Genomic DNA, 24,828 nt, shown 5'->3' on the forward strand with positions numbered 1-24,828 from the left:
ATGGAGACTTTAACCACAGATTACTCTTCTTTCACAGTTTATACATCAAAATGTGGGCATTTCTACCTTCTTTCATCCAGCGTATCTCTCACTGCTGTAGGACTTGTGGTTTTCTCTTAGATCTTCCCAGAGCGCAAAGAATGCACACCTAAACTTCCATTGATTTCCACTAAATTTGAGCTCAGAATTCTCTCCTCAAAACTGAAAGTTAACGTGTCATATCTCCGACATAAAGCACTGCGTACACAAACAAATGCAGGTGTGTGGTTATCATGGTAATCCTAACAAGACAAATCTTGGTTCGTTTTACATTTTTTATACAGTTTAATCATCAAAACGTAGGTATTTTGTCTTAGTTTAGATTATTACAAAAGTAAGTCTGGTAGTAGCTGCAAGGGAATTTGAACTTCATTACTATCTGGCCAGCAAACCTCTTGGATCAGTTACTTAGATTTCCTCTAAGCGTGAAAAAAGTACAAAACAGGAAATCTTGCTGAGTCATGTCTTCCCCTCTGTGAGCTTCATTGGTTGAACAGCAAACCTGCATCTTCCCCAGGACACTCACAGCTCTCTGTACACACACACACACACACACACACACACACACACACACACTACCCTTGTCCATGACACATAAATACAAACAAACAAAACACACACACACACACACACCTAGGCAGGCACTCAGTGTTCATTAAAGGAGACAAGCTTACGTAACAAAAGAAATGGCTGCCTCTTTGGGTTGTGTTGCTTGTCTAGTAAAAGCCACTAACAGATGTAAAACCTGCTGTCTCATTCTTTGAATGCCCCACTACTAAGAAATCTCCAGACAGACTCGCAGGGAAATTTGTGAAAAAGCACAGCGCGCCCCGTGAAAGCACAAACTAATCTGATCACCGGCCTGCAATGCAGATTTGATCAAGAAAACAACTTTCTCCCTGATTAGGATATCAAAATCTGAAAACAGTCACAGCGAGATATAAATAATTCCCCCTTTAATCTCTCTTTCCATTCCAATAAATTGCCTTTGAGAAATGGAACATGCTTTGATTAATTAATTCCAGCTCATGGCCCGCCTAATCCAGCAGATAAGATCTCAACTGTGGATGAATCTGTTCCTTGACATATGGGCCAGTTAGGCAGTCATACCCACACTAAACCCTCCCCTCCCATACACACATGCCTTCTTGGGACCAACAACACTGGAACTCGATGCATTATTAATCAGCAGTGCAGGTTTTTTTACGCCTGTGATTAGAAGACGCGCAGACCTCGGCCACCGAGCGTTTACAGAGCCGCTCCACAAAGGATCCAATCCAGCTGAGAAGCGGCGTCTCGGGTCACTTTTCAGATAAGAGCAGTTTAGAAAATGAAAACCGTGTTTGCATACTTAACGTGTATATATTTACTGGTATTGCAGTCAATAGGTGTGTGTATGAGTGTGAGTGAAGGGGGTGGGGGTGGGGGAGTCTGCAGACCCTGTAAGGCCCTGTTTGACAGCTCATACACCAGATGGCACTAGCTGCTTGTCTCAGTGTTAATTTCAGTTACACAATACTCAACCTGGTAGCACACAAGACAATAAAGCCTTAACTTTCCTTCTTTTTATCCAACTTCAATCTTCTTCCTTTTTATCTTTACTGAAAGTTACTGTAGTCCCCGAGACATCTGAGAAAAATAAATTGGATACATGAGTCTAAGGAATGTATGAGTGTACAATAAACACGCTGACCCTGATCTTAAAGCTCCTTCCACACCAGATGGCAACCCCAATACAAAAAAAAGACACACTTAGCCAAAGTGTGAATAGTCTTTGCAAGGTCTTGGTGAAGTCTTCAGTTGTGTATTAAAAATGCAGTGGGATCCCCAGTATGTGTGATAAAGCATGAGTGGTCATGGGGTGTTTTGAGCATGCACAGAGCTCCTGTAGTGGGGTTTTGGCTCCAGCGCATCCATGATGTGGGGTCTGCAGGCACAGGCGTGGCTTGGTTGTCAAGAATTTGAAGCAGGACTGGCCACATTGGCCTCATGCCTATACTATGACCCCCTCACACCCACACCAGATGGCAGCCCTCCAAATTATTATAATACTCTTGGCAGCATGGCTGCTTTATACAATGCACCCCAGCACCACTCTTGGTTTAGCTGCACATTTTTGTTTACATTTTAGTTTGAGGAATTCAATAAGTGCCTAAGCTGACTGTTTAAAAAAAGACAACAACCCTAAAATAAAGTCATTGATGGTTGAAGGTTCTCAAATTTGCCACAATCCTGGGTTGTGTAGGTTGTGGAGAGGGGTTTTCATCCAGAGTGAAGGGGCCCCTAAAAATGTTAATCCAGCTATAAGAGCATGAAAACATGGACTTCGGTGAATCCTGTACATCACATGCAGCGCATATCAATCTTCCACAGCAAATAAGCCTTACTCAATACTATTATCCTTCCATTTTTTCATTTTCACCTCACCACCTGTGCACCAAGAGTACCTTCTGTTTGTATGTCAGGATATGAAAATCGTTCTTATGAGAACACACTTGAAAGCTGAGATTCATTTTGCACCACTATTCTTTCTAGATGCATTCATTTTAGCAGAGAATAAAGAAACTGTTGTGAATAGAGAATAAAGTAACTCCATCTGCTCTCTCTGGGATGACTGGGTGCTCCTTTTAAAACTACTTTGGTGTTTTTCCCCTCAGATGAAGCTGCTCCAGTTGATGGATAAATAATAGAATTCTGCAAGTGTTTGCAAAGGTTTGGCCAAAGGATAATCTGCTGGAACGACTAGATATCCGTGTGTGGGATGCATTTCTGACATTAAAAACCAACGCCTGTGAACATAATATCATGACAAAATATCATGACTGGGTCACCTGTAAAGCTCAGGGGCAAAAGATGCTCCACTTTTCATTCTGCTGAATGTCTTCATGACTTCTTATATGCTTGTATTTCTAATCTGAGCCAAAGTTTTATTAGACAGGCTGAAAAATGTTCCTTATAAAGTCAGCAAAAATGGCAAATCAATATTTTCCTTTGGTTAGCAAAACAAGTTTCAACACTTGGCTGTTGAAGGTCTAATTCAGGCATCTAACCGTACATTTTCCCCACCCCAGTTTCTGCACACAACAGATTTGATTTCTGTTGTCAGATTTCATTTAGAAATCCTCGTGCTTTCGAGGATGTGCAATGATTCAATAGCTTGTGTGAATTTCCATCAAGGTAGAGACAATTTTATTTTCTTTATCCTTGAACAGAAGCGTTCACACTGAATCTAAATGCTTTTTCCAAGTCTAAAAGATTAAACTTGACTTAAAAGATTTGTCTCCAAGAGTGGAGATTTTAATACACAATCCAAGGATACTTTATATTGTTATCTTAATGCCTTAAGACCTGTGTGACAGAGCCACAGCTGCAGCTCTGACTCTTTACAAAAGGAAAAACTCTTTCATGCAAGGAGAGGCTCTGAATTCTGAAAACTCAAAATTATTTGAGGTTAATCGATAAAAATAAATCTAAGGTTACACTTGTGCAATCTTACCAGATTTCTTCATAACAGTGTTGATCACAACCAGCCCTGCTCCATTTCAACTCCAGAGTACTTAGTATTTTAAAAGGTAAAAAGAGTAAAAAGTTTTCACCTCAGGGACCTACTAATTAAATGTCAACTGAGGAAAAACAAGTCCTCAAAGCCAACAAAGAAAATGTCAAAGTAAAATTCTAAAAACGCAAGGTGGCTATTAATCTTGACTGATGAGGCTGGATTTATTTAGCCCTTTTCGGAGAAATTAGGAGCATTATTTGACTAAAACGACATGCGGCAAACGACGTGACACAAACGTATTAGTCGGTAAACAAAAAACAAAACAAAAAAACAATTTACATCATCAGATTATGAAATAAATAGAGGAGATAAGCAAGCTGTCTGCTGTCAGGTGAAGCAACAATCCCCTGAACACTGAAAACAAGATCTCTCCAGTTCAGTGGTTTTCAAAGTCTTCATAACAAATACCACCAGAGAAAACGCCAAGCTCTAATGACCATCATCCTTACAGGCACTAAAAACCATCAGTTCACGATTACAAGCCTGAAAAGAATGTATTTAAACATTTCAAACTGACTGAATATCTGTCAGAAACAGCTAAGCTCTTTACTCTACACACCAAGACCTGATCATCCTCACCTGGACCGTCTTTGGGTGAGGATGTGGAGTAACAGCTGAAACACCTACTATCAACAAACCTAAAAACACTTTAAATGCCAAATAAACTTTCAATTATAAGAACCCTCCTCTGCCCAACAACAACTGAAAACAAATTTAAGACAACTCAATCAAATTTCCTGACTATTTTGCATCTTTTATTGTTAGCAGGTCCTTCAAAGACTTCACTTGTGTTGCTTTAGCACCCAAAATTTGATTAACAATTATCTACTACAATTTCCACAAGAGGTTCTTAAAATATCCCCATTATAGTTTTGTTTGAAGTAGTTTATATTTGGAGCCAAAACTGTAATGTGCTTGAACCACTCATTTTTTTTGGTTAGCTCTGTTTACATTCAAGTTAAGATTCTAACAGTTAATTAGCTTATTTAACTTGCAAATAGCTGACACTAAAATTTCATCCGAGTACCCCTAGAAAGATCCTGATTACCATCAGTGGTGTCAGAAACAAACTGATTATTCAACCAATCGATTTTAATCGGCCAATTATTGGCCAGGTTTTAAATATTAGCAATCTGCCACGCAGCAGCAGCTGCTACAACCAGTTTAAATTAAATTATATTATATTATTATATTAATTATATTATTATTATAGTAAATTTAACTAATTTTAGTTTTTTTGGGCAAGAATATGTAAGTGTGAAAGTTTTTAAATTTAACTTATGCATTTAATGTTATAATTTGTTTAATGAAAAATACATACTGCCCAAAAATAAATAGATTGTGTTGAATATCAGCCATCATTGGAATTATCCATCGAAAACTCATATTGGTTGATCTCTTAGTGGGATTTGTGCTACAGATTCAAACTGTAGAGGTAGTTAATGTTAAAGCAGCTGCAAAAAAACAAACAAACAGTTAAAAGCAAACAGGAAATAAAGCGTAAGCAGAGAGTAGAGGTGACAGTCGGGGCAGCAGGGAGTATCTCAGACAGCTGTGAGTTCCTCCTGGAGCAGCAGGGTCTGGGAAGGATTCTTCTGAGAAACTCTGACAGCACTCTCCTTCTCTGAGTGTCTTTCCTTTGGCCCATTGGGCCTTGAACACTACTTGGACTGTAAAATCAAAAGGTTATGAAAAAAATAACACTAAAACTGCCCAGAATATAAATGACTGTTTCCAGCCAGCTCAGTGCTCATCTATCAGTCTGCAGCATTAACTATCTGGCCTCATCAATAGCAGTCTACAGAGAGTGCACAAAAAAGTAAAGTCTGGGGAACTGAACTCAGAGTTTTGCTCTTTTGGCTGCATCAGCAGGTTTACACAGTGTGTCTGACACTGCTGTGAGCCACTATACTCTATAAAAGACTAGGACAGTGAATGCATCAGGCTCAGGTTTGAACACAGAGTCGAGGAGAAGCTGCAGGACATCTGACTCGTGCAAAGCGAGGTAACACGCGGCTCACTTCATGTGAATATTTATTATTACAAGTGCTTTGAAGTAGAGCTTCAGTGTTTTCCAATTTTTAGGAGTTCTATTGAGGTGGATTACTTTTTCGGGCTTGATGCGTGACACGATTTCTGCCCAGCATATTCGATTCTGTACCACAACCACTTCCACTGATTCATCTCTGCTCACAGACAGGGTTTATTCTTCTACACGCCTTCTGTAGTTACCAGCTGCTGCACAAATCAGATAAAAAGGCCCAGCATTCTTTGGAGGAATGCATAGCACACACTCTCGTTCATGTCAGAGTTTTAGACTAAGATCATCTTACGTCGAAAAAAAAAAACAGAGCTGCAGCGATTTGGGTGAAATTTGGAAAATAAGAAGTGTAATCACATGTGATACTGTGATATGTCACACTCAGTATGTGCTGTGAAGGAATCGCAACTACCACATCAAATTTTAGCTCAATATCAGTAAATTTAACTGAGTTATAGCTACTTTAGTGTTGGCTAATGTTAATAGGATGTAGAAAAGTGGATTGGCTTCAAAAGTTAATCAGTTGTAGATGTACATCCATTGATGACTTTCTGCAGATTTCAATAAAAACACAAACACAGGCACACTCAGATGTGAGCAAAAACATTATTACCCTCTCTCCTTCACCTTCTGACAGCAGGCGTTAAACCCAAACATGACTGAAGCTTAGTTTTTGACATTTACGTATCCAACACTTTACCTGTACACTTTGCCACTTTTTCTACTTCCATAAAAACACATCTGCTTTGAAAAAAGCAAAAAAAAAAGAGGAAAATATAGAAGAATTCAGCAACAAAGCAATAAATGTTCTTCTGCAGCAATATTACATCAAAATTTACTGATCTGTGTCACACAGCAGCTGTAAAAAATAAAGATTTATGGAAGCTTACAGAGCAACAAATCTCAGGTTTCCTTTTCCTGTTACGGTTTTAGATAAACATCGGTCCAATGTGACCGTTACTTCAGCGTTCACAAAGAAAAGCTAAGTTCTATTTTTCAGTTAGTTAACAACAAAAACACTGTGGCCAAGTCTCTTCACAACAAGCATCAAATATTCACCGGGCCGGTGCCGTGGGGCCGTGCTGTGAGCAGCACGCTGTCAAACACACTTTGGACAGTTTGCAGAAAGTGGGCCAGTCGCTGTGAACTGCCTGTTATTTTGCCCACCTACGGGGCAGCGGGAGTGGAAGTCACAGCAGTCAAATTAGCGCACAGTCCTGCTTTCAGATGTCAGAAAGTTCTGGGCAGCATCCCGTCCCTCACATCTGACCGTGATGTGACGGCCCCCGCTCGGCCGTCACACGACCAACCCGGCTCACCGACTTCACAAGACTGACGGTGCTGAAAGCTAATATTAACCATGGATCAGATTCTTCCCGTCATATCTCTCCTGGTTTCAAATCTGACCTTCAGTGCTCTCTTGTGACATCCTGACCCAGTCATAAAGTGAGCTGGACGACCTCCCTAATACTCTGACAAAAAGCAGCCCCCGTATCTCTCTGCCTTTATTCACCATCTTAATCCTCGCCATCAGTACGCTCCTTATTGCGCCGACCTTCCTCCTCCGCACTTTCCCGTTTGAATGCGATTTGACTCTCCATCTTTCCCAAGGGCCCCCCTTCTACCAATTGACCCCAGGCTGCTATTGTTCTTTCCTCATTGTCCTCCATCCGTCACTGAAGGATTCGGTCCCACTTGGATGTTGGTGAATGAACTTGAACAAGGGCAACAATGACTTGCCATCACATGTCCCACTGGGGACCGGAGCTCCGCTCGCACAGAAAACTTGGACCACACAACATTAATGTGTATGTAGAGTTAATCTGTAAGAGCTATTATCAAACTAAGTTAGAGGTTTGGCTTTAGTGGGATTACTGAAGAGTGTCACCCACAGGAAGCTGGCAGACCCAGCATGACCCCTGTCTGATCACTGATGTTAAAGCGGGATGAAGGAAGCACACTGTTAAACTGAATTTGGTTCTTTTTTGTTGCATATTTTTGCCCAAACACATATGTCACACTATACTGTCCAGAATAACCACAGTGAGTTTACATTGTCCCTCACTTCTATGATCTGTGCATTACATATCGGAATTAACATGGATGAAATGGAGAATTGTTTGACTTCTACATGATTATACACAATCAGACCAAATGGAAAGTGATTCATATTCAAACTTCTGCTACATCAGAGTCCGGGCGGCACATTTTACATTACAGAAATTACTCACTTCCCTAACAAAAGGATCACAGTAAATGAGGATTCTGCTTCAACAGTGTAACTATGCCTTTAATCCCAGAGAACGTGAACAAGACAAAAACTGATTCAATTAGGCTGAATCTGATTAATAAAGCAAACATATGTGGACTCAAATTCATCAAAAAACAAAAGAATGGGCAGAATAAAAGGGAAAAACAGGAAATAAAAGTTAAATACAGAAGATTTGTCAACTATTTTCACTATATTTTTACTCTGGAAGAAGATCAACAATATTTGTTCATGTTTTTAAGATCTGTTTTATTTGGGTAAAATCTAAGAAGAATATAAATTACATGATTATATCAGAGGCTTACAGATTTTTGTAAACTTTAGTAATACGATCAGCGTTTGTGTGAAAAGAAGGAATAATCACTTTGCTCCGAAAGCAACAAATTAGGAGTTTCCTTCATTCTTTCACTCAGCATCACACTGACAAGAGGAAGTTTTGAAATATTTTTATTGCATTTGCTGACAGCTGACACTTGAAATCCGATAACAGCTATAATAAGGCCTCTCGCTGCGCGCTGCCACTCAAAACAGACAATTACACGAGAACAGACTTAACGTCCTAATTAACTGCGAAGTTAATTAAAGCTGAACAAATCTGTTTGCGCCCTATGGATTTTTCAGGTGGAACTGAGGATTTGTCATGTGTTAACTTCAGAAAGTAAAATGACTAATTTTTTATTTTTTATGGACCATGAAAGATGGGCATTGATGTACATCTAATTGCCTTCATGTGCATGTGATTGTCTGTTAGCAAAATATCTCATGAATCACTTGACAAATTTTATTGAAACTCTCAGAAAGCAACACCTAGATGTACATCTGCAACTGATTAAAGATGGCCGCCACAGCTGTAGTCAGTTTTATATAGAGAGAGCTAAAACTTGGTGTGGTAGTACCCGAGAGTCCTCCCCTAAACATACTTTGACCACTAACAGATTGTGCAACATCTTTATTTAAAACTTGGGAATGCAAGGTGGCGGGTGATATGCATTCCTTCAAGGAATTCTACTTTTATCTTAACACAGAGTTGCATAAAAACCCATATAGAATACAATCAGAGGGCGGTGACGTGTATTTTGTGCTTTTTCTCTTTGAGAAAATGTAAAAGATGAATAAAAAACCTAAATGAATGAAAACATGTAATCAAAGAATCTTGGCTTTTCTTCTTTTTTTATTTTAAGGTTATGTGAGAGTAAAAAAATACAGGAAGGCCAAGTCTTCACGATTTATTTTGCAACTTCTCCAAAGTTTCTAGCCACAATGAAAAGCAACAACTGAACGTATTGTAATAGCTTTAACTTCCACTGTCCGAGTCTGGTTTGTTCCTCCCGAGTTTACAATCTAAATGCCATTGCACAAACGCTTTGTGACTTCATGCCATAAAAGGAGAGGAAGTGCTTGAAATATTAAAAGAGAGAAAGGGAGGGAGACACTCTATAAATACAGTTACTTGTGCTTCAGAATGAAACAAATGTTCAAGACAGAGAGAGAGGAAACTGTTAGTTCTGCAAGAGCAGGTCAGTGTCAGACAAAGCGTTCTTGTGACGCTCTTCGTAGACACGCCTGCCATTGTTTTCACTCACTGACAATCTCCCCAACACTGATGCAAGACTGCACATTGAGCTCGCTGCGTAAAACTGTGTCATTATGTTCTTGCAATACACCCACCTGCAGAGACGGAACAACGGGCAATTGCCCAAGTCTAGATTACTGGAAATGCTCCCCCAAACACAGAGATAAGAAAGGAATAAGCCTTTGAAGTGACGAAACAATGCAATTTCTGTCTTCTTTAGAATATTACAAAAAGGGCTCGTGATGTTTCAAGAAAAGGAGACATCCGTTTGACATGAACTGGTTTGGTAAAAGATGTAAATCAAAGTGCCTGACCCGTCTGACCTGCTCAGCAGCTTTGGAGGCGGCAGTTTCATCTCTGCTCTTACTTCTCTCCTGTAACACCACATGCTCCCTTTTTTACAGGACCTTTTCATCCCCCGCCTATCTTATCGTCAGTCAATCTTCCTGCAAACTCAAGCCAGTGCACCTGAAGTGGGCATGGCCCAACTGAAACGAATCGTTTCCTCCTAGTTTAGATTTCTGCCGGTTTGACATTTGACAAGTGTCCCAGCTCCCCCCGTGGAGGAGCAGAGTTGCAGATGGATCGAGAGCTTCGTGCTCGAATGGTGCCGCCGCGCGTGAGGGTGCACAGAGCCGTGACCCATCAGACCTCATGGGAAGCTGCAGCTAAACCGAAGGATGCCAAGGCAGCGGCAGAGGGAGGGGAGGGGAGGGGTGGGGGGTGTCGGCTTTGGCAAGGAGGAGACAAGTGTACTGTACTGCAGCAATGCAGGAGCACAAGAGCAGGGTGTAAAGGAAATGAAAACATACAGGGGGAAAAGTGTTAACAGTGCAGAACGCACATGTCAGATGATAAAGTAAGTACGTTTAGAGGCACCGACAGATTTTCTTCTGTACAGAATAAATGTTTGCTTTGTATCGCTGCGGTTAGGACAATATCCTTCTCAGCCAGAAGAAGCAAGAAGACCTGGGAGGGCAGACACTCCCTGCTGAGCGTCGTGTGCCTATTCCCTTTCCTGCCCCCTGAACAAACAGCTCTCTCTGAAGGAAACACTAGGGGATACACTCAGGACTATTGACGAGCCGCTGTTTTATTCAGTTGTGAACAAGACCTTCAACCCACAGCAGGTGTTTTTACTACCAAGAAGTGAATGGAACGTATACATTTCCAGTGTTCTCACTCTCTGAGCAGGAAAACGTAAAAACAATCGTAGGAAAGCCGCCCCCACCCTGTGCAAATCCATGCTGGCTTTCTCTGTATCGTATAACCCAATGACACATAAATACACACAGCTCAAACACTGAGCACAAACACACACACATAGAGACCGAAGAGGAGGTGAGATAATGCTCTGCTAATCCACAGCGCATGGATAGCAAGCACTCAAAGAACAAATATCTTGTTCTCGTCATAAAAATTTCATCCCGTGCAAGTTTCTCGGTGGGCCAAGTGCATTTCCTGGAGAAAGATGTCCACGCCTAACCTTGAACTGATCTTTTTAACATAATGTGTCTGCTTTATTGGATTCGGGATGGCCGTTACTTACAGGAATACCAAGTTCGAAGAGTTGCGGTCTGACGTTTTCAGGTTGGAAGACGAGACAAAGGACAAAGTGGTAACAGTGAGACGTCGCTCTGCCGGATCTTAGAGTCGCCCGTCACATTGAAGCCACTTTTATGACACCTCACACTGAGAGCATAGCAATAGTAATCTTTAAGTAATGACTTACAAAGACAAGTGGACTTTCACACGCTTGTGCACATATGGACTTAGGTGATGGAACATCATCCGCCTCTGCAAACTTTAGATTCAGACATCTTCATTTTGAGCAAACAAATCCGTACGGAGCTCAGAGGAAATAGAAATGTGAGCAGCAACACTTTGATTTCCAGCTGGACACTTTTTATCTTGTAATGAAAGTCACTTTAGTGAGATCAGCAACTCCTGGATGGATATTAAGGACACCGAAGTGTCAATTCACACCTTCTGTGGACTGCAGGTCTAACTCTTAATGTTTGATTGCAGTGGCAACATCACATTTCTAACTGTTAATTCGATTCACACTTTAAAATACGTATGAATTGATTTCATCAGATAAATTTTAATTTGAAACCCTCACGAGAGGCTGGCAGAGTGCAATAAACAGCTGCAGAGCTTACAGGACTAATCCAACTACTGATGTAAAAAAAAAGGAAAAACATAATTCAATTATATTAATTGATACTTGCAAATTTATTTTGACTCCAACTATATTCAAGGGTTATTTTCTGCTGCAAGCCTGTAAAACTACTTGATGAAGTTTTATGAAGTTTGGCTTTCAGAAATGCAAATGTTACAGGAAGAGTTCAGGCTGCGCTGTTCGGAATCTGCATGAGTGCTTCTCAGTCTATCAACGCTTTGTAGGACTCATTAATATGTAATAAAGGAAACTGGCGACACTGCTCTGCTCTCAATCATGACAATGACGCCATTGTGGAAGGTTGCTTTTGACATTCGGAATAAATTTGGATAAATATTCTCCTGTTTGTCAACAGGTTGCTATGAAACAATCTCATCAGTCTTCAAAAAGACGAAGATTGCAAAACGTCAGTAAGCTGAAAGGAACTGTACGTGACGTTCAAACCTTGCACTTTACGTTTGTTCACATCTGTTGTGGGTAATTTGATTGCAAGTGGTTTCAATGTGTAGCCCAGAATTTTCTCTTTCTGCAGCCATGTCGCACAGTCAGCTGTCAGTCAGCAACAAACAGGACATCAGCAGGTCTGCCATCCATGTACTCAGACATCTGAACTGTAGTATTTTGACATTAACATGGTTCAGACCCATTTGGGTCAAATATTTGTGGGGTTATCACTTGACAGACACAGCGAGCGTAGAGCACAGAATGATTAGCGACTTCACAGAGCTCAGTGTCAGAGCAAAGCCTGAAGTGTTTAACAAACAAGATCTTTAGGATTCTGATGAATAATTCATTAAACCTTTTAGCCATAAAAGAAGCTCAAAACAAAACAAACAGAAAAGCCATAACTTCAGAATATTCCCAAGGATGGCTGTTTATTTGTCATTTAAATTATTTAAGTATTATTTATTCAGCCGACAGCTGAGCAGATGTGTTTTCTTTTTTGTTGACCCTGAGAAGTCCAGGTAATAACTCTGCTGCTTGTGTGGGGTCACGTCAGAGTTCAGGAGGAGTTCCCACATCAAGGTTCTGGACGGACTGTGTTCAGACTACCAAACATAGGCGGATAAAAGGGGTCCAGACTACGTCCGATAGTGGTCTGAGTGGATACGTTTTCTATGTGCATTGAAGCCATTCAGACCCGTATTTAGCCAATGACAGCTAATCAGGAACAAGACTTGAATAAGAGAACCTTTCAACAAAAAATTACACAAGTTTCAATATCCGGGTGGTCGATGTCCATCGATCCAACTCTAATTGAAATGTTGGCCTCGTAATGATGCAACATTTTCCAAACTGACCTTTAGGATGGAGATTAAAGTGTCAGAAAAAGCTGACAAAGCCAAAGCTCCCTGTTGTCAATTGTCAAAGAGACATCACCACAGATGTGACCTCGCAACATTGAAATCTGGAATTTTTTAGGTTGTTACGTAGCTCACAACATAAAACTTAAAGAATTTGGGGGGTTATTTTCACGTTTTCCTAAAGCTGCACACATACAGGCATGCAGAAACACTAACCTGTGGAGACAGGGCGCTGGTAGGCTGGGTGAAGAGTGTGGAGTGGGCGGCTGACCGTTGGCCATGTGCTCTCCTGACAGTCTGACGGGTGAAAGTAGCAGACAGTACATCCTGCTGAAGCAAGCAGACACATACATATATTCCAAGTTAGGAAACCGTAGTTGAGACAGAAGGAAATAATCACAACACAAATCGAAATCAGCAAATCCAAAGCTATTTTAAGAATGCACTCTCAATGCACTCTCAGGGTCTACGGCACATCGCTCGGAGCTAAAAGGAGGCCTAAAATAAACACATAAAAGCAATAGTTGACTTTCATTTGCTATTTCAGTCACAAAGACTCTGCGATTTGTTTCCTGTAGTGATTCAAAGCGGAGTGTGCAGGACAGAAAAATTCCTGCATATGTTTAAAGAAGCACGCAAGCTAGTGTGTAGCTGCAGCTGACGCCCCGAGATGAAAGAGATGATCACCGTGCAGCTGTTCTCCATCTAAAATCAGGATAATCAGTGATTTATGAGGTTGCCTCCAAAGCAAGTTAAAGACATGACTCTGTGCAAATGCAAGCTTTGTTGGGCCGTTTAAAACGAATAAAGAAACACATTTGCTGCTCCACGCTTTAAGAGGGACTGTGTGAGGGTCGTGTCTTGGCTTCAGATTAGGAACGATGCACACAGAAGCAGGTGTGTGTGTGAGATTAAGTATATGACAGAGACCTAGAGTAAACTAGACTGACTAAAATACTTTCACCTTCAAAGCAAGCAGTCAGACATTCCCAGCGTCCCAACACTCAGGAAAGATTAGATGAAGATAAAGTGGAATTTACACACAGGGAGCACCATGGCTGCACACACAACCCCTACGCCTCATGTATTACTTATCCAGACCCACGTGTGAGGACCTGTTCAGGTCTGGGAGGTCCGATCAAAGATACTTTTATATTACAAGCTGCAAAGTCTGAAAACACTTCATCTATCAGTTCACGGACATTTGACACTAAGTGATAACAACAAAAAAGGTCACAGAGTAAAGACCCCATTTCCAAATCATTTACCATCCAGAGTATATTCAGGAGATAAAGCTGTGGAAAATAAAATTACCTGGGTCCCTCATACGTGTTGAGCTGAGTTTAAAATGTGCACAAGACAGCATAAACACCACAAACACTTTAAAGAAGTAGTTTTATGTGAGTTCATCTAAATTCCACAACACAGACCGAATGAAAAGTAATCAATATCAGCCTCGACCTACAACCCAGTAAAGATGTGTTGTGCGTTCCTCTGAAGAGACACTTGTTTTGTTATGTTTGGTACATTTTAAATGATAATTTATCAGGCGCTTGGAGATCAGCCAAATATGGTGAACAAAAAGATAAACTCTGATAACTTCAGTTTGTTGTCTCCTTCCACCATGAATTTCTTACAAAGACCTGAATATTTTATGAAACCTCTCCTGATGGAGTGGTTCCTACGAAGATACAGTCTTTGATTAGCTAAGCACAAACATTGCATCCAAGGGGAATGCATCTACCAGGATATGGTAAAATGTACAGTCTGAAGCAACAATAAAGCTGATACAGTAACACATTAGGCCTCTGCAGATACTTTGTCCATAGATAGACGGACATAAAAGAATAACACAATGTTGTTTTCAAAATTTCTGAGGTTTTATTTTTACCTTTCCTCCTATTTTGTGCATTTCAAGTAAAGAATAAAATATTGTGCTTTTTTTTGTAATGTGACACATCTTTCCGAGATCTTAATTTAATGTGATACGTTACTGTAAGCGCCACATTACGATAGCACCCGTGCAGTCTGTCTTTGAAAGTTGTTTTTTTATAGCTGATTTTAAAGGGCGCCAGGAGAAACCCAACTCCTCTCCTTCCATCTTTTCTGTGGGGTTTCTGCTTTGTGAAAAGGGCCTTCAGTATCCATTTGGACAATTTAAAAATCAGCTTACGCAGCAAACCAAGCTCTGTCTAGCACACAAAAGAGTGATAGAAAATTACTTTAATCACTGTTAAATTATGTAATTGTTTTGTCTGCAGGCTGGCAATAGATTAATAAAAAGCAACATTCCTTAAAGGGAATAAATCTCACCCGCTGACACGCTTGCTGAAGTTTTAAACAAACATCTTTGTTTGGGAAAGAGTCTCATCAACTACAACACCAAATCTATCTCAATATCTGCAAAAGTTTACAATCAGTGAATACTTCCTGAGAGCATCAAAATCCATTCACTAGTTCGCTAAAAGAAAGACAAACACAGGCAACTACATGATCGCCCACCACCATGAAAGGTAGGAAATAATAAAATCTGAGGCTTTAAGTCCTTATCCTGCATATAAAGGCTAAAAAGTGTTTCAATTTAATTAAATTACATTTGATTTGATTCAATTCGGTTCATTTCAAGTCATCTATACTGAGCCAGTTCTCAGCAGAAATCATCTCAGGGCACTGCTCATGTAAAAAAAATAAATAAATCTAATCATTCCAATTACATCTTCAACCAATACATTCATAAACAAAGCAATAACATCCAGAGACTGTAGCAGCTGGTGCTGCAGCAGGCTTTAAACAGTGCCATCACAGGACTAACACATTTATATTCATCTGAATGAGGAGTTTAAAGAGGCATTAATCCACCAGTAACTCTCTAACTGCACATCAGACGTGTCAAAACATCTAATCAATGAGCCTGTCTTCTTTAAAAACTTCTCTGACTTATTGTGCACACAAGTACTTTTATTTAACAACTTTCAGCCTTGGTGAGTTGTATTTGAGTGCCTTGATTTGTGTTTTTGTCAGGGGAAAGAACACTTTAGAAGATTAACTCTGGAGTTTGTCGTAGAAAAATCTGTTTCAGAAAAGACACTAAATGAAGGAAAAATTGAACTCCTCAGAATGCAGACACACCGAGTTTAAAGACTGGCGGAGACTGACGATTAGCTACGCTGGAGAAGTGCTGAAATAACCAGATTGGTTCCCCACCCCCCACCCCCATTCTCATCTAACTTTCTACAATTTAAAACAAGCAGAATTAATTTTCAAAAGCGCTGTTGAGAACAGACTGTTCAGTCCTTATAACAATGTTTGACATGGTCTTCTGCGCCTAAATTGGAGCAAACTATTAGATTTTTAAGACGGGCAATTTCAGCAACTGACCAAACCAGTCATCCTATGAATTATTGAAGCTTCGGCCAGGTGTAACAGCACTGTGATATTTTCAGGGACAGTGCTCTCAACATTAAGATGGACTTTAGTGTTGAGGATATCATGCTGTAGCAAGATTATTCAGTCTTTCTTATCTATGAGAAGCCAGGCATACAGCATCAACTCATAGGTGGGTCCTCGAGACAGGTGACCATAAAAGTGCCTGCGAACTGACAGAGCCTCCTCAGATCTCTAAAGTTGAATAGAAACAGTCTCTGTAAAATTTCCAGTGTTGTAATGTCAGATATCCACTCAAGCTTGGTCTCATTTTCAATTTGGCAGCAAAGTCAAGCTGCAAGCAATGCACTTACAAAGTAATATATGTGGTCAGTGAGCTTCTGTTTGATTTCTTATGCAATGACTGAGCAAAAAGAGCAGAATAATAAGAATAATGACAATAATAAACCATCTGACTTTTTTCCATTTTCTCACACTTATTCAGACCTGGAAAATACTAAAACCAAATTTTATGATTTTCTCAGCTTTTTAAGACTGCATAGGAACCCTGTAGGAGCAAAATGCTGAGACTTTCTGGCTCCAAACTTCATTGGTTGAGGCCTTCGTCCCAAAACAATAAAGTCCCTTCTGTTTGTTTGGGACCTCGTGAGCCAACCCGACTCCTCAGTGACACCAACAGCTTCAGAAACGCACACAAAAAAAGGCTTACTGCCCAAAACTTGGACTTAAAGATGCTTTATATGACAATAAACAAATCCAGCAGATTTTAGAACCATATAAAACATGAACACAAAACCGTCTCATCCCTGTTCCGTGTGCAGCAGTCTATACGAGGTGTCTGACGGGGGGACAGAGGGGAGGGCCTTCTTCTATTTCTGCTGATTAGATTGCCGCAGAGAACAGCTGCTCTCTCTAGATACTATACTTCTAACAAACAGAGTCAGATCATTCAGCATGCATACACTCAACTGCATCACTTTGCCCTCCTGACACAAAAGTACCCAGCTGACGAAATCCCCACTGATGACACCCGTTCTCCTGGATAAAACACATTAGGCCACAAACAAGTGAGAGAAGAGGCAGATTTTCTGCTCACGATGCAGCAAGTCCAGTGCAGGAACTCAGAAAGTATGTAGACCACTTTGTTTCTGAGCCAGCAGAAAACAAACAGGGTTTCCAGGCATGCACTGGAACTATATACGTCTCATTCACAGCATGATCTTCTTTTAAAAAGGAAAACCACCTTCAGCAGTCTGCTTATTTTTATACTTTTCAAACCAGAAAAAGCTTTAGCTTACACCAGCTCTGGAGCAGCAAATGTCCAAGATATAAAGAAAAAAAAATCTGTATTTAGTAACTTTAAAAACACTGACTCAGTAGTTTTTTTTAGCTTTCAGAAACATAAAATAACCTCACCACATCATGAGTGGCACGTTTGTGACTGAGACAGAAACACGCTTTATCCTTCGTGTCACACAGAGAAATTAAGAGTCCACTGGCTGCTGAGTATTGATTTACTGACTGACTTATGACACGGTGCGTTATGCTTGGTGCTGCTCAGGAACCGGGCTCCACTGATAACAGATATTTCAAACCTAAACCCCTCCTCAGTGCTCAGCTCAAAGCGTCTGCAGTCACACCAGCTGTAACCACGAGTGTCTGCTTCACATGAGCGCTACTGGATCTGCAGCAACATCTACAAGAGACCTTTGATGAGTTCTGGACCCAGGCCAGATCCAGCATTCTGTCACCTCAGCATACTCCCCCCAGAGCATGGACCGGTGAAATCCCGGGCAGCTTTAAGAACTAGGAAAGGACTCATCAGCAATGTTCAGAAGACTCAGGTGACAGGCTAATGGTTAAACCTTAATGTTACAGATGTAACGATAGCGTTTGCACAAAGATTGCTTGTGTGTTTGTTTAGCAGAGTCAGTGTCAGACTGTGTTTTCAGCAAGTTTAATTAAAAGCCAATGAGCCTCAACAAATAGTTTCAGTATATAGTGGCTTACAGATGTTTATTTATTCAAAATGTCTTTTTCTCTAATAAGAAAAAAAGCCTGAAGCGAAAGAGGACACTTCTCATTTTATTTTATTCTATAGAGTTATGATATAAATCACAATCCAGTTACAGCAACTAATACTACTACTTCTCCTCTTGGAGCACTTAAGTCCCATCTACACTACAGATATGTTTTAAACATTTATTTTCTTATTTATGAAAAAATAAATCTACTTCTACATTTCTAACAAAAACATTGAAATGCTCACGCCGCACCACCAGGTGGCAAGACCGAACACGTTAACAACATATTAAAATATAAAAAAAAGCACATTCTTAGTTTGGTTAAAGGTTTTCCCAAAACTCTTTATTTTATGTGATTAAATTTACAGCTTCCTTTAACTTATTACCCATTTCAGCACACAATTAAAATTTAAGAGTGACAGGATTGACTTATTTTTCTAATATGCATCTAAAAAAAACACCATGATTGATGTAGGTGGGATTTTCACAGACTGTGGCTCCAAGCATACTATACAGCAGCACCCATGTAACAGATATTTTTAGCTTCATGTTTGAATAACAAAAAGAGGCAGAGGTGCTTCATCCATCTTTTTTCTATTTATGATTGGGATGAAGCGAGACAGACGCAGAAAAAACAGTTTCAGCTGGCTCTATTTGTTTTGGTTTCTAGGACACAAAGTGATTAAAAAAGCAGGACCAATTTGGAGAATCCCCAGCATCTCATTTAGCCATTTTAGTTTATTTTAAAAGGATTAAAAAGTGGAAACTATGGTCACAGGTGATCTCAGCTTTACTGTCAGACTACAAGCATCCCTTTTTCAAGGGATTTCTATTGGACAGTACAAGGTTTGTTTCCATTGGGCCGGGAAAAACGAAGGAATATAAAGTGTTAGTTAGAAGTATTAGAAGCAGAGCATTTTGGTGTTTCAGCTGCAGAATTTGGAAATGAGTAAATTTTAAGTCACCGCAAGTCCCAACCATGAGAACATGGTCGTTTTTTTTTTAAGGAAAAACATGAAACGAGTCACAAACCTAAATCATAAAGTGGCAGCTGAGGTTCGTAAGACAGCTTTCTCTGCTTTTAAACAGTTTGTTGCCGTGCTGACACATGTCGTGCTATTTTAATTAGCCCTGCATGAGTAAAGGACAAAATGAGCATGGCCTGTAAGAAGCATCATTTGCTGCGAGTTGATCTTCTGTTTGGAGCCATGGCTGCTGGGCGGATGGGGGAGGGGAGAGGATATTTGAAGAAAAAAAAACTAATAAATACTAACAAAGTCGAAGTGTGTTTTTACTAAAAATATTCTTCCCTACCATGCGTGAAATGGGCTTCTTTGTCATTGTTTTTTTTAATACTCTGTATCTGAAGTTTCCACACTGTGAAGCTTTTTTACCGCCAAAAACTTTTCTTGTTTGTGGACAGAAGGCGCAAGTGCAGCAGAAAATTTCAGTTTATAACAAAATACTGAACAGTGCAGACAGGGTCTTGTCTATTCACGACAACAGATTGTATCTAATTTTGACAAAGCAACTCACTGAGTCACAAAAGGATGAAATTCCAACAAAGTGTCCTAATGTCTCAAGAGCTGACGAAGGGTTATTCTTCATGACTCAGCGTGATTTTAACAAGCATGCCAAAGATGGTGAACATTTCCACTCAGCAGATCATACGCACCCTGTGGATTAGTAAGCTCTTGAAGGATAACTGGGGAGAAATGAAAGGGAATGTATTTGTTCTCAGTTCAGAATGGGAACTCCTATAGCAGATGGTGAATGAACAGCATCCTAAAGAGAGAATGAGTGCCACAGATGCACAATGCTCATTTTTAACTTGTTCTGTGTACTCACATAGCTAATTAATACTGCATGATGCAAACCTCAAACTAATGACAATCTGTTGCCCCATCTCTACACTGGAAGTGAACTCTCTAGTGCGCCACACATTGCAACTTTCTGATGACTCTGCAGGAAAGTGACCAACATTTATTGAACAAAGTTGAGAGATCTAGCTATCTCTCCTTAAATTCCCTTATCGGCCTCTCTCAGATCTCCTTCCTGCCCGGTTCATTCATCCTCCCTACATCTCTGGTACATGTAGGAGAAAGGCAGTAAGCCCGGGGGAAGACAGGCAATCTCTGGTCACTGAAAGGAAAGATGCACAGAGCGAGATAGGAAAGGAGGAGAGGGGACGTAAATGAAATTTCCAGCGCATTAAGGAGACCCAGTGCCACCCACTGCCTTGCACATGCGTGGTTAGGAGAGGTGGGTGGTTGCTGAGTGACTGCTGGCTGATGAAAGTACTGTGCTGCTAAGGATAATTGATCAATTTACAGGGGTTCCCTAGATGTTTCCCCGATGATAGGCAGACATGACGGAGGCTCGAGGACAAACTGAAAATAGCCTGTTCAGGTAATCAGGGCAATGTGATGGGCTCAAACTAACCACTTTGCAGACAATCATATTGCGAAAGAACCTGCCTGCCGGACTCTTCTCTCAAGGACATGCTCACAGTTAGGAGTACAGTGTGTGTGTGTGTGTGTGTGCGCGTGGTTGTGTACTAGAGCCACGCTGCAGGGTTCCTACCAGACACCAGCAAGATGCAAACATGCACTCCTTTGCAGTTTATTCCCATAATTTCACATGGGACAGCAACATATAAAAGTGGGTGGGAGAAGAGAGAAGGAAGAAGGAAGGCTTAGCATCTCGTGCTGCAGCAGAGATGAATGAGTGGGCTAAACTCTGCTTTCATTCATAATGGAGTACGAAAACAAAGCAGCAGTGTATCTTGGGAACTAAAAGAGCAGGAAAAGGAAAGAAGATAGACTTCAGGACAAAATACCTAACGTGAAAACGTTTCTCTGATTTATTGCCCCAGGTGTTGCGTGAATAAAGCTTAGAAAAGCATAAAGAGCAGCAGCAAAATTTTGCTGGTATTGTCTGAGAGCAGGAATGGCCTGAAAGTGTCAGAACAAAACTCTGCTGACTTCATCAGGATTTGAAAGCTCCTACCTCGTCCTTCCAACTAAAAGGCGTTTTAGAAACAGTGATCTCAATCAAAACTACTGCGAGGAACGTGTTCCTTTTGTTTCGTATTGTATAAAAGTCACCCTGTCCTCCTAACAACGGAGATGAAGCTGATGATCAGGAGTTGAGAGGAAAAGCGTGGGCGAGCGGGGGAGGAAGCACAGGCACGAGTCTGGAAGAGACTTGGTAAACCAGTTTCACAGAAGAGAGAATGGATTGTGTTAAAAATAAAAAAAAATGTGTGATTCCCTGATTGTGTATTGGTTTGTGCTTGTGTGATGAATACAACTCATTCTTAGCATCATTGAAATCCACAAATAGCAGGAACAACCCACATATATTACTGGAGCAGAAAAGAACACATTTTCTTTTCTTGTTTGGTTTTTTTAAAATATCGTACCAGTGTTTATATAAATTAGGTTTTAAGTCAAATAACAGCCACGTTCTGTACATTACAGTAGCATGAAAATGTATTCATGACCCTTAAATTTTTCCATTATAACATTATAGCCACAAACTTCAGATTTTATGTGATAGACCAAGACAAAACAACATATCTGTCCTCAACAGGGACAGGGAATCAGAGTTGATGGGAAGATGGATGGCTCAGATTAGAGGCTGCAAGAGATGGAGCAGAGGTTCACCTTTCAGCAGGACAACGACCAGAAACATCCAGCCAGATCATACTCATGTGTTAAAATGAGTCCAGACCTTAGTCCAATTGAGAGTCTGAGGCAGGACTTGAAAACTGCCGTTCACAGATCCTCTCCATCTAGTCTACCTTGAAAATAATTCATAAATATGCACTATTTGTGTTGCTCTATCACATTAAAATGCTTTGTCGAAGCACTACATATACAGATCAGTATTGATGCCTGAACTAAGTGGTCCTAAATCTGCACATGCAGCGAAACCAGCTTTGTGGGTTTTTGCAGATGATACAGTGTTGTTGGTGTGAGAATAGGACGTCATATCCTCTGAAGGTTGTAATAGAAAGACACAAACTAACTGCACACAGTCCATGCATGCTGAGTCTATTGTAAACATTTCTCTGCCTGGAAACTAACCTGAACAGCAGCATCACAATACTCAGCCTTTACTATTCAAGCCTGTGCTGTAATTCCAGTCTTCTGCATCAATCTAGTTGTTACAGGTCTGTCATTTGTCTCAAGTGAATCTGAGGCTCAAATAGGATTTCTCGAGCAGCTTCCCTACAGAACAAGCTCCTGAACATAAAATATTTCGATATTGCAGTCCTGCTATTATTACAAGCAGCAGAACTGCAGAAGGATGATCCATCAGCCTCAAATGCATCTGTTTTCAACAGATTTTTCAGCCTGTTCCACAAAGCAGAACTACTCATGTATAAAGTGCAGGGGAACAAAAGAATGATTCTGCTTGTAATAACTCCAACTCAGTGAAATGGATTAATCTGCCTCTAGTTTATTTGCTATGATATTGGAAACACTTTGTTCAAATTTCTGACATTTCTGCTCCTGCACACGCTGAACTGGTCTCTGGATGTGGCCAACCGTTTAAATCAGGACAGAATCTGCACAAATCATTCATATTTTACAGATTTACCTTAATTGATTTTGTGGGCGATGGTTCAGTTTAACCACCCACCACACTGACCCACATCACTTGACTGAAAGGCTTGTCCTTCATCTGATTATAGCAGGTTTTAGCTGTGGCGTTTATGAAGTGGCCTCATACATCATCCCTGCTGAAACCTTCTCATCTTGTTGACACGGTACGATATCAGAACCAAGCGTAAGGTCAACTTTAAATAAAACATTTAACATCTTGAATAATCTGACTGAAACGGGGATAAACACGGGAAGAGGTGTTTGTTCGATCAGCCTCAAAGCTCTGACATCGAAGAGGTAAACACAAACCGCCTGATGTCCTGATGGAGTTTGTATACATTTTATAATCTGATTTCTCATTGTATTATACTAATTACAGGAGTATCTTCACCATCAGAATCTAGAGAAGCATAGCCATTATAAGATAATTATTATTACCCATCACTGAAAGGCAAAGATGGAGTGAGAAGGTGTCTGAATGTGGGTGTTTGTGTCTGTTACAAAAACATCTCATGAACCATCTGACAGATTTGAAACCTGCAGGAAATAATCATTAGATGTTCAACTGAATTCAAAATGGCTGCCACAACTAACTGACATTAGCCAACACATTAATGTTTAGATGATAAATATTTATCCTTATTCATGATTTCCTATAGGTGGTGCAAATTAAGCAGTGCAAACTAAGAATGCTAAAATAAATGAGCAGCACTGGATCTTCAATTTCTTTTTTGACAGGAAATAACATTTAATTTAATTACTCTGTCTCAAATTAATCTTAATGTTACATTTTCCTTTTCAAAGAGCCAACTAAATACAAGAAATTGAAGAGGAGAAAAGGTTTTTTGCAGTGAACCCTGTTTAAATTTCTCAAGCATAGAGGAAATTCGTAGTATATTTTACTAGATTAGATTATTGGAGAAGCCTTTTATTTCTTGGGAGCGTGCAAGTAGGATAACCTTCAATTCTCTGTTGGAGAAAGGACATTTTGATGGTCCAAAGTAGTTTCCCAGGCAACAGCAGCACAGGGACTTTTCAATAGCTCCAGAAACCTGAGCATTTATTCTCTTCTCAGGTGAAAACAGGACTGTTTTTTTTATAGGAGTTTTGTGTCCTTGTGTTTTGGCTAAAAAATAAATTTCTCACATATTCCAAATGCCAAGTGGAAAATACCTGGATTTACAAGACAGCTCAATATAATGTACCTTTACAAACTCTGCCAAGGGCTACAAAAAACTGAAACTGAGCTCCTATTACATATCAAAGACACAGACAGAGCTTTCTTCCTTTCCCACTCTCACAGTCTCCATCTAAACCTCTTTTTCTTGCATCCAGTTCATGTCCAGGACAGGAATTCCCCAAGGTTCATCCTGGGACTCTGGTGAGGAGGTAAGAGCTCAAACAGCAGTGGGGTAAAAGATCAGCTGGAGGCACATAAACGATCCATTTTGATGCCAAACTCAGCTCTTCTGCCTTCTCACCTTCTCTGGGAAAAAGCACCACAGCCAGGTAGATATGGCAACCATCAAGCTGTAGGTAAGCATCAGATCTCTGAGCAGTGGCTAGTATATTTTTAGCTTAAGGATAATTGTTCTCTCTTTTGATACGTCATTAGATATCCATTGCAGTTGAGCTACAAAGCAGACAAAACACAGCAAAAGTCACATACAGTTATTACCAGGGTCTGAGAGTAGTACATGAGCTGAGTCTTTCTATACTCACAGTGGAAACACAGCAGCTTTTAAAAAATTTTTTTTTATTTTTATTCCAGTGACACAATTAGTTCAGGACTCCGGGGACCACAGTTACACTCCGTTACCCACAACGGCAGAACAAGGAA

The 24,828-nt window shown here is 40.3% G+C and overlaps 1 protein-coding gene across 3 annotated transcripts in view; it reads right to left on the bottom strand.

Moving 5' to 3' along the window:
- The window catches only part of mcu (mitochondrial calcium uniporter), a 54,188-nt gene that overhangs the window by 12,606 nt on the left and 16,754 nt on the right, over positions 1-24,828 (bottom strand). For 2 of the 3 annotated variants that reach the window (XM_025005197.2, XM_017412827.3), the window contains exon 2: positions 13,184-13,297. In XM_025005197.2, the coding sequence (XP_024860965.1) occupies positions 13,184-13,297 (114 nt within the window). The remainder of the gene's footprint in view (positions 1-13,183; positions 13,298-24,828) is intronic. The other variant, XM_017412828.3, reaches the window with a different exon arrangement.

Source organism: Kryptolebias marmoratus, linkage group LG22 (assembly GCF_001649575.2).
Source record: "Kryptolebias marmoratus isolate JLee-2015 linkage group LG22, ASM164957v2, whole genome shotgun sequence".
Taxonomy (NCBI): domain Eukaryota; kingdom Metazoa; phylum Chordata; class Actinopteri; order Cyprinodontiformes; family Rivulidae; genus Kryptolebias; species Kryptolebias marmoratus.